The 11,005-nt window shown below is 34.6% G+C and overlaps 2 protein-coding genes across 2 annotated transcripts in view; one reads left to right on the top strand and one right to left on the bottom strand.

The window, feature by feature from the left end:
- Positions 1-471: 471 nt before the first annotated feature.
- On the top strand, positions 472-4,101 carry LOC113230066 (regulator of nonsense transcripts 3B-like). The gene is made up of 6 exons (XM_026463798.1): positions 472-579; positions 659-872; positions 990-1,178; positions 1,638-1,786; positions 2,804-3,547; positions 3,666-4,101. The coding sequence occupies exons 1-6, from the start codon at positions 472-474 to the stop codon at positions 3,786-3,788; spliced, it is 1,527 nt and encodes a 508-aa protein (XP_026319583.1). The 3' UTR covers positions 3,789-4,101.
- Positions 4,102-4,151: 50 nt separating this feature from the next.
- LOC113230068 (leucine-rich repeat-containing protein let-4) overlaps positions 4,152-11,005 on the bottom strand; it is a 15,486-nt gene continuing 8,632 nt past the window's right edge. The window contains exons 2-5 of the mRNA XM_026463801.1: positions 7,739-7,922; positions 6,060-6,618; positions 5,898-5,977; positions 4,152-5,710 (exon numbers count right to left, since the gene is read on the bottom strand). Coding sequence (XP_026319586.1) covers positions 5,513-5,710; positions 5,898-5,977; positions 6,060-6,618; positions 7,739-7,922 — 1,021 coding nt within the window. The 3' untranslated portion in view covers positions 4,152-5,512. The remainder of the gene's footprint in view (positions 5,711-5,897; positions 5,978-6,059; positions 6,619-7,738; positions 7,923-11,005) is intronic.

Below are 11,005 nucleotides of genomic sequence, written 5' to 3'. Positions count from 1 at the left end.
TTTTTCCATTGGAAAAAGCAAATGGCACTATGCGCCATACAGCCAAGACTGCGAGTAATTTCTTTCTTGGATTCCATTACAAAAATAAAATGTCTTCGATAGTGCTTAGTGCGATTCTATGAATGAGTACCAGTACGATACCGATCAAGCCAAACGTGGATCCATGATGTCTGTAATATATACTATACTTCGTAAAGTTTCTCGACTAAAACGCGGCAAGAAATAACCAACCGTTAGTTTTTTGAAGTATTAGGTATGAAATGATAGGTAAGTAAAATTTTAATAAAATTAATGATATATTATCAAATTTATCACAGTAAATTACAAAGGGCACCGAAACTCTTGTACGTGTGGAGGAACGCCCGCTGTCAACAAAAATGACCTGTCAAATTATTGCACACGACAGACGAAACACGCATTTTTTGATAATGTTCATTATTTAGACAAGATACAGTACAATTAAATTGTAAAATGACTGAGGATCAAGATGCCAAGGACACTCAGTCAGATTCAGGTAGTAAAACATTTGTTAACAAGAGCAAGGATAAGAAAACGAAGGCACAGCGGCCACTGACCAAAGTGAGTGTTCTTTAACAGCTTGGAAGCGTTATTTTATCAACATAATAAAAGGTTGCAGAATGTTACTGTTTGGTTGCAGATTATTCTGCGAAGGTTGCCGCCTGCTATGACGGAGGAAGCGTTCCTGGAGCAAGTGTCACCGATTCCAGAGCATGACTATTTTTACTTCGCTAAACCAGATCGCTCACTCGGAAATAATCTGTATTCGAGGGCTTACATAAATTTTGTGAACGTGGATGATATTTACCTATTCAGAAACAAATTTGACGGATATATTTTCTTAGATGAAAAAGGTAATTAGTTTGTAACCACTAGAAAATCTGTCAACCTTATAGTTGCATACTAAAACTGTATACAACCTGATAAGAGTTATGGTAATTGTTATTGACTGTTTGTTTCTGATAAACTAGGTTTGGAGTATGTTGGCATAGTGGAATATGCACCATTTCAAAGGATCCCCAAAAAGAAAAAGAAGAAGGACCCCAAATGTGGTACAATTGAGAGTGATCCAGTTTACCAGGACTTTTTGGAGAAGCTGAATAAGGATCAGGAGGCAGACAGCCAGCCCAAGCTTGAATATTCATATCCCATCAATGATGGTTAGTTACTACTGATTTTTAATTTTTTTTTCTGCTGTCCCACTACTATTATCAGCTTTACTAATTGTAAGGTTTAGGGTATACTAAGAGTGATAGGTGCTATATATGTATCCTATTATTTGTAATATAATTACTTGAGGAGGCACACACTTGTTGCTTCTGACATTTCTGAAACTATACAGCTGTGTTTACATTAATTTCTTTTATGAAATTATTTCCATAGTACTGATTCAGTTTACACTCTGTTTATCAATCTTATAGATATTCTTTTAACTTCTATGTGAAATAGTCTCATATTGATTAAGTTCACTATAATAATTTGTCTTGTTTTTTAAAGTGTAATTTTCTATGAAAATGATATTATCATATCTCAATAGTTGGTAGTCTTCCTTTAATCGAAATATTAATATTAAAACATAATATTTAATACATTAATAATAAAACTTTTCTAATTTACAGCTAATGACAAAAAAGTGCAATCAACTCCACTGTTAGAATACTTGGCTGCCCGCAAGCAGGACAAAAGGGGCAGAGATGAGCGTCGCCGTAGAGAGAATGATAAGAGAAAAATGAGGATTGAGAGGAAATCTAAAGACTTGACTATAAAGGTACTTCAAAGTTTCATAACATGTAATTGAATACTATGTGGACACCTTTAACAGCCACATACTTTTTTTGAAGAATTAGCTATAAATAAATAGTGGTATTGAGTAGTGCTGTTGACTAGTAGATGTCAACATAATCATTACCACTTCAAGGTTAGGGCAAAAGTACTAAGAATAGACTATGAAAATCTGATGCAAGTGGAGGAAACAAAATATCTTAGTCTTTGGAAACTGGAGTGATAGGTATGTATGTAGTAGCAGCCTAATAAGTTTAACTGAAATTTTACAAATACAGAAATTGTTAATTTTTATTTACTCATTTCATACAACTCCTCTTCCTTCCTATGTTGTTGGATAAAGACATTTTTTAGCTTTAAAATATTCAAATTGTTAACAGACATCTACAAGCAATCATATTCTCTAGTTGACCTTATATCACTTAATAATTTTTACAATATTTTGTATAGAGGCCTGGAGATATATCTGAAGATGAAACATATAATGACAGTTGCGATTACTACGAAAAACATAACAATCAGAATTTTTGGTATGGAGAACCCAGAGTGTACCATAAAAGTAAAGTTAAATGTAACATTGTGAAACCCGAGTTGAAGAGCACTCACGGCTCTGATGAGTTTATCAGTACTGATTCTGACTGGGACAGCCATTTTCCTGCTTTGACTATGAAAACGCACAATACATTCACTCTTACGTCTGGAAAAGTCTGTGATAAAAAAGAAATTCAAGAGGCTAGTCAAAAAAGTGGTGGAGACACCTATTTTAAGGTTCAATATTTGTTTTGGAATAGGTTGGCTCATTAATTTTCACAGTAGATAAGAGAAAAGTGTATTGTATCTTGTATAGGTATTGTCTATTAGTCCAAAGTATTATTGTTGATCAGTCAGGCACAGGTTTATAGTTTTTTTTAATTTTCATTTCATAATAGTAGACAAACAACATTAGTTAGTGACTATACTTCACTTGGTGCCAATGTTTAATAATTATAATAAATAATTTCAGGAAGAAGAAGCAGGAGAAAATGAAGTTAAGAAGATTAAATCAAGAGAATGGGAAAAAGAAAAGTCTAGTGAACCAAAAGATGATCAAATAAAGTCTGATGCTAAAGATGGAACAGTTTTTGAGTCCAAAACGTACAGGGAACAACGTAAACTTAACACTAACGTAGTAACAGATAAGAAGAAAAAAGATGACAAAAAAGAAACCATTATTAGAGATGACGACCTAACAGATGACAAGAAGCGGGAAAAATTCAAAGAGTCGCCACGCGAGCAAAAGAGTAAAAAATATAGTGACACAAGAAAGGAAAGAATCAAACAGACAGAGTTTACGAAATCAGATAAACAGTCAGTAATAAGTAAAATAATATCAGCAGAAGCTAAAACAAAGTCACTGAATCATGATGATATCAAACCATTCACTCAACTGCCGCAAGTGAAAACTGACGATTTGAGTAAAATTATTGAGGGGATGGATAAAAAGGCCAAGATTGAATCAGAAGCTTATTCTGAATTAAAAAAAGAATTAAAGGATTTCATTGACGAAACATCAGACAAAAAAAACGAAATTAAGGAGAGGAGAAGCAGTCTTGAGTCTGGAGGGGAACTGTCAGTGAAAGAGGAGGGTATATTGGTACGACAAAAGTCTCTCGATGAAAGGGGCAACTCCATAGACAGAGAAGGTTCAGAGGAGAAAGAAAAAGGCGATAGTTCTGATAGGCGCACAGAAAGAAGAATTAGGAATAAGGTAAGATATATTAGTCAATTTCATAGAACATTTCTGAGTCATTTACTATTAGCAAATTATTTACAAGTTATAATTTGCTATTAGCAAGGTATTAGTATGTTCTTATTGTTGTTGACAGGACCGCCCCAGCCTAGTAATCTATCAACCAGGCATGGGGAAATTTAGTAAGCAACGCCTCGCGAAGGAAGCAACGCCGTCCACTACCAAGCCTGTTAGCGATAGTGAAAAGAAAGACACCTGAGAAACCCATAACTTTCCACAAACTTGGACAACATTCAACGGAACCAACCTGAAGCTGGCATTCATAACGTGTCCTTGCAGACAAAGTAGAAGGAGGGCATAGAACCCGCCAACTGAGGGAAACCACTGCCCGTGTTTAGTCAAGGCTGTCGTTCTATTGGTTTGTTAATTTACCTGCAATTTAGTTGAGTTGGAGATGTTTTGTCATAATGAAAATCAGCATAGCAATCAATAATGCTTCATATTTTAGCTTGTGATCAATATAGTTCAGTTTGTTTAATTTCATTTAAATATAATTCGTTTTAAAATGGGATTTCAGGGTTTTACTTGCACAATGAAATAACCATAAGGATATCATGGAACATTTTAATAAAAATAACGAGTTAATTAGCTATCACAGTGAATCTTACCTAAAAGGATGTAAGGATATTTTGTGATGAAAAGTAAATGCATATTATTTGTCAAATATTAGTTCAATGTAATATTACATTATTATGTAATATATTAATATAGTTAATCAATTTATTATGTAGTGAAAGTCTAATCAGTTTTTTTAAGCCTCTAACTTAACACTATTATACAAAATCAGTTTAACACACAACGCCCTGTACCTATTCGGCAAAGTTTTCTCTTTACTTATACAATAGTTTGTGGGTAAGGGGTGACCAGTTAATAGTTGACCTGACTTGCCACATATCAAACAACTACATTATTAACTGGTCAATACCACTGCTACCTTTTTGGGGTCTACCAATAACGTGTTAGTCTTTGACTTGTGTATTTTGTGTATAAAGAATATAAATATAAAAAATAAAGAAGCATAAAAAAAATTTAAATAGCATTAATTTCAGCCTTTGAGGCTATATTTTGTGTGTTCATATTTTATGTGATAGTTTTCTTTGGTTTCATGAACATTTTATGCTGCAACTAAATAATGTAGTATGGATATTTAACACGCTCGTCACATTCTTGCAACACAGGTCACATTGTCACTAGAAGACACAACATTACAAATTATTTACATTGAATTGATACATATACATAGAAAATATTACCTACGTTGTGTCTTTGTATATATTCTAGTTACTCCCGTTTACCCCAAAACGGTAAACATAATATAATATGACAAGTAGAGCAACTCCTGCCTGTTCATCGCGTACACTTCGCTTGTAGTGTAGGGTTGTCACATTATTATTTTAGTTGTAAATTATGTTAACCTACAGGGAAAAAAATATGGTGTTTGTTACAGTATTTTCGTGCTATATTAAAATAACCTTTGTTGAATGCAGCACTAACGTATTGATTTTTACATCAGTATCGCGGATTGGTACCTCGATTATGGGAGTATGATTATTAAATAGAAATGAAACGCTGAACAATTCTGATTGAGAGTTACTCTTGTTCAAACTACCATAAACTCAACAATAAACACGTCTACTATTTGATGTATTTTTTTTAATAAAACATAAATGTGCATTTGACTTCCCACTCACCTCATGAAAAGGACAATGAGGTCGACGTGGAGTAAGCACACATAAATAATTTAATTTAACACCGAGCGACCACTTTCTAATTAATGGCGCGTGTGACGTCTCGTGCTATGGAACGTAAATGCACCGCGAGATTATGCGAATGTGTGTGTCTCTGCTACGTTTGTATTGAGTTACCCTACTTGTCTTATTGTACTACGCAATAAATGTAAAATTTCTATATTGTGAAACTTTGTTAGGAAACGTCATTTATCAGCATAGCATTGACAGCATTGCCTTCTTTTAGCTTTGTCTTCTTTTTCTCTGCGCTCTTGATACGTGCGACGTTATGCCGGTGCATTAGGTAGAGCAGCAGTACGAAGCCAACTAGAAATCCTAGTAGTCCACCTGTAACGGTCAGCCATGTCCGACGGCTTGGCGGCTTACTTTCAACCTGAGGAAGAGGCAATTGAGAGGACTACAAATAGAGGCAAGTAGTGAATTGTACTTTATTCAGTTATACTTTGTAATGATATATAACATACACTTGTGCAAACTTGTTGGACGGACTTGTTGTTCTTCAGTTTTTACCTAGAAGTCTACTAATGTTGACTTGAATAAGTATGTGGGAGAGTCTTTACCTGCAGAAATTTACTTTTACATCTCTGAAAAGTACTATTGTAAGCATCAGCGTTGTACGTGTTGCTACATTTAGCAAACTCTGAAAAAAAAGTTAATTATAAATTAGCAACTAGATATGTGTACGTACTTTTGTGATATCCCAGTATAAGAATAAAGCTTACCTCTTGAATTCAGTGTGGAGTAATCGTCTAACTGGAAGTATATTAGTCTGTCTTGAAACCATGAAATTGCCGGCCTGAGATCACACAGTCGAATATTCTCTATAGAATTAGTGATGTCAATTTTCGCCAAATTGCACATTGCCGGGAAGTATTTCACATTGAGTGATCTCAAAGGATTGTGTGAAACATTGTAGATTATCAATTGAGGGAGCAGTCCCCATTCGGGTAACACTTTAATCTCACAATTTGAGATATCCAGTAACTCCAGCGGTGCTCCTATAGTTGTTGTTTGTGCAATTTGATTTAAATCCTCGTGTATTGGCGAGTTTCCGCTAAGATACAATTTCCTTAGATTGGGAAGCTGGAAAATATTTGCTGGCAAATCTATGATGACATTGTTAGAGAGATCGAGCGTTTGAAGTTCTGTGAGGGAATCGAAGGCGTCATTTTCGATTTGGAAGATTTTATTATCAGATAAATAGAGGAACTTGATGCTTGTATAGCTTGACAGAGTATCAGACGATATTTTACGTAATTTGTTATCGCTGAAGTCGAGGATCTGTAATTCAGAAATTGAAATTATTGGAATTGGATATTGTAGTTCTTATATGAAACATTCCTACAAAAGTCTGTGGTAATGACTCTACATTTGTCTGTTAATTCTAATGCTACCTAATCCTATCTAGCTGACTTTAATTGGTTTCAACCCACTACGTCGTGTGGGGCTACGCTGCGCCCATGCTAATACATAGAGTGCACAATAAGTTTCCGGAACTGGCCACTTACATAAACAATATTTAAAAAGTAATTACAACATTTGAAAATGAAACTCTTTGGCTGTAGAATACAGTTTGTTTCATCTGACTGCCACTTGTTTTTACATTGTGGCGTCATTTTAGAAATTGGTTGTCTACATCACCATGGATTTAACCCGTGAAAATTTTCGTAGTATGATTTTATACGACTAAGTGTAATTTAATAGCTCAGCGGAGCTTTCCTCGGCTTCAAACTGCTTTTGGTGATGAAGCACCATGCAAGACGACTATTTATAGCTGGTTTGCAGAATTCAAACGCGGTCGTGTGAATCTTAGTGACGAATTTCGTGATGGTCGCCCGTGCACTGCTGTGAGGAACAAAAACATCGATGCTGTGCGCTGTATGATCAAAACAGACACGCATGTGACATACCATGAGATTCGCGCATCTTTAGGCTTAGGCTGAGTCAAATACAATCAATACTACACAAACATTTGGGTGTGAAAAAGCTGTGCTCTCGGTGGATCCCACACAATTTGACTGAGGCTCAAAAAACGGATCGCGTTATTTGGTGCAATGCCATGCTTACCAGATCAACGAATGGCCGTCAAATTTGGTGTCGGATATAGTCACAGGTGACGAAACATGGATTTATAGTTACGATCCCAAAACAAAGCAGCATTGGAGCGTATGGTTCTTTCTAGACGAGCCGACTAAAGTGGCTCGCGTACAAAGTGCCTTTAAGAGGATGATTGCTTCTTTTTTAATAAAACTGGCCACGTGCCTACTGTTGCTTTGGAGAATCGTTGTACCGTGAATAGTGAATACAATGAATCTGGTCAAAATAGGTTTTTCTTGATTTTTCTCGCGCGTGCCTGCTCTTCACTTACACAGAACCAATTATTCATACTTCCAACACTCGCCTCAATACTTCCTTTCAAGTTGGGTATCTTCTGAAGCCGCAGTCCCGCGCAATGCGCTCCGTACATGTTAAACGCGTGCTCGTAGGTGCATCGCGTAGGCAGTGACGTCAGGATTTCGATGTCCGTTAGCTCTTTTGCTAGAGCACAGCACGTGTAGAGCATTGCTAGGATGAGTGAGCTTTTACTGAAATTTAAAATAAATTAAAATTTACTTAAAATACCTAATAAAATTTGATACGCGGCTCCAATCTTCTCGATACCAAGATTGTGATTAGCTTTAGTATTGAAAGTTTAGGTAGTTAACTTATTATTACTTTATTTAACGGTTACAGAAACCACTGTGATGAAAAGTGTATGTCGGAGTCTCATCAGAGTGGATTTTATCCATTTCTAAATGCCCACAGTTAAGGAGTTGAACATTGATGCACATTTACGTCAACAAGTTTATCAATATGACACGTCAACAAATGAACGTTTATGTCTCGTCGTATGAGCCGTCAACCATGGTTGATAACATTTGACCTTTACCATTAAAAAAGTTTACTGTTTATTTTTTTTTAAACTATGACTGCACCTTATATTGTTTAAATCTGTTTGCATTTGAATATAAGTATATACATAAATATTTTTTTTCTTTACCATACCAAGTGACGGACGAACAAGTCGTGCGCCTGGTGGCAAGCGATACATAGGCATAACAGTTGCAATGCGACTCAAAGCTTTAAATAGCAAAGATCTTAGGGGCATCGCCACTGCGCCCGTCATCCTGAAACATAAGTTGACAAGTCCCATGTGCCTGTAATTTCACTAGTACCCTTGCCCTTCAAAACCGGAACGCAGTAAAGCTGACATTACTTCTTGGCGGCAGAAATAGATAACATATATAGTAGTATCGAGTTCTTAGGTTTTCGCGATTGTTACACATAGGAAATGAAACTATTTTTCCGGATTTAAATCGCGTATATTTGTTTTTTGAAACAAACCGACCATTCGGGACATGTAAAGGGCCCAATATATATATATATATATATATATATATATATATATTTATAGTAGTGTATAGTGACACGTGAAAAAATAGGTATTTTGATTTGTTCGCGCGGCGCGTAATGAAACAAATTTAAGAAAGACTAAATTATATGTTTTTTTATAATTGTTATAATACGTAAACGATATAATCTATATACGTTTTGCTACTGAGCGCAGGTCCTCTTAAGTTTTTTAATAATAAAAACCACGGTAGGGTTATGTAATGTTATAAGCACTTCACGTCTTGGGATAATAGTGGTAAAGATGTACATAAGAGGGAGGCATTCTATTAAGTAGGCTATCACTGTTGTTTTTAACCGACTTCAAAAAAGAAGGAGGTTCTCAATTAGACTATTTTTTTGTATGTATGTTACGAGGTTACTCATGGTTACTCCGACATTTGTGAACCGATTTTGATGATTTTTTTTTTCTTGGAAAGAGGGTATCTTTATTGGTTCCATTTAAATAAAATATTCCACCTCTAAGGGTAACAAATAAGGGGAGGTTCATTGGATTTCAAACACTTTTCGTTAACCGTTTTGAATAAAACTTGGCAAATAGATGTACTTAATACCACAAACTTTTCACGTCGGTTTATTTTTCTTTTATAAAAAAAAGTATAATTATTTATATAGGTACATGTCACGAATACAGTTCAACTAAGAATACGGTTGCATAGTAATGTGTTATAATAAATGACCATTTTTTGTACTCTTTAACATTTTGTATAAATTTCATCACACTTGTTCCTAAACAATGTCACGATATGCAGGCAAAGTCGAACGTAATGTCCCAAATTATTTTCATTACATTATCGCCCTACTGATTTTTTACGTCAAGATTATGCAAAAAGATATTGCTCGAAAATCTGAACGCATATATTTCCTATAAATTTGCAATTTAACTACATTTTATTCTATATTGTGAATTCAAAATCTGCAGTATGTTTAGAATTTAGAAATTGTTTATTTTCTAATACGCTGTGGCTACATGCGCCTGTGGCTTTTATAACATTTTAGTTCGAGTTGTATCTATGGAAGAATAGCTGGAAATCTGTTTAAAAAAAGAACAAAAATCCCATTTGCAAAATCCGTGAAAGATGTGTTGTGAAGCGACATTTATTCATACAAGAAATAAATTGTCGTTGTACCTATTTCCTCGCAAATGTGATGAAAAACATTGCAGTACTACATACAAAATGGTGGTAAAAATTGCAAATCTCGAGTCATTAAATCCCCAGCCTTCGGCTTCGGGCTTCAACTCTCGTTACTAATTTCTTATTTACTGCCCTTAATACGCAATATACCTACTATTACATAGGATCCGTTATTGTACCTAACTTATAAGATATATTTATAACGTCTCTAAAGTGGTAGATTGTGTATTTACAGTAAAGTATTCGAAACAAAGTGGAGCGACATAGATAAATCCGGTACTACAATGAATACCTGTGCAGATAATGTGAATGATATGAATGTGTAATCTTTTGGTATGATAATAATAAATAATCGTACTGGCTTGCACTTTGTTAGCTGGTTCGCTTTTTAAATATGTAGATAAGTACCTGATACAGAAATATTGTAAATGAACTATTTTTCTGGATGTAATTCGCGTAAATTTGTTTTTTCAAAAACGCCTGGGAATTAAACTCGAGACCTTTGCGGAGGCAATTAAAAGCAATCACGAAAAAAAAATTTTTTTTTTTCATTTTGTTTATAAGGTACAAGCAAAATACCTTGGACATACATTACAATCTAGCCAAATAGGCGGGTTTTTGAAGTTACGAGTACAGTTTTTACAAAGATAATTTTAATTTTAAGTAGATGAAGAAAAACGAAGAAAGAAATAGTGATGAAGAAAGTTAGAACTATATTCCTTATATTAAACCAAATTACAAAAGACTATCCTGAAAATTCCACTAATATACGAATTCAAAGTTATTGTTCAAAGTGCTAAAAGATAGTGTGATTTAAGTGAAAGTAAAACATAAATATTGACTCCAGCCGCTTAAAAGACTATTTAAAAGACCAAGATAAGTGAACCAAGTTATTTAAGAGAAAGTGAAAACATAACGTATTAGAATTTAGAACTGCAATGGAGAATATTACTGAGGATCCCGATAATTAAACGAAGACATGGCTCAAAGGTCTTGTATCCAAGCCAAAACTATTAATTAAAAAAAATCTAGCCAAAAAATCTAGTAATTTACGACTACATTTCATATAATCTACTAATAAG

The sequence above is a fragment of the Hyposmocoma kahamanoa genome, unplaced genomic scaffold (genome assembly GCF_003589595.1).
Source record: "Hyposmocoma kahamanoa isolate Upper Pololo Valley unplaced genomic scaffold, ASM358959v1 63, whole genome shotgun sequence".
NCBI lineage: Eukaryota > Metazoa > Arthropoda > Insecta > Lepidoptera > Cosmopterigidae > Hyposmocoma > Hyposmocoma kahamanoa.
The sequence above is the reverse complement of the archived record's forward strand: the minus strand, read 5'-3'. Positions and strand labels throughout refer to the sequence as shown.

Coding starts and splice junctions, on each gene's coding strand:
- LOC113230066 (XM_026463798.1), top strand. CDS start 472: ATGACTGAGGATCAAGATGCCAAGGACACTCAGTCAGATTCAGGTAGT. Junction 873..989: donor TATTTTCTTAGATGAAAAAG/GTAATTAGTTTG, acceptor CTGATAAACTAG/GTTTGGAGTATGTTGGCATA. Junction 3,548..3,665: donor AAAGAAGAATTAGGAATAAG/GTAAGATATATT, acceptor TGTTGTTGACAG/GACCGCCCCAGCCTAGTAAT.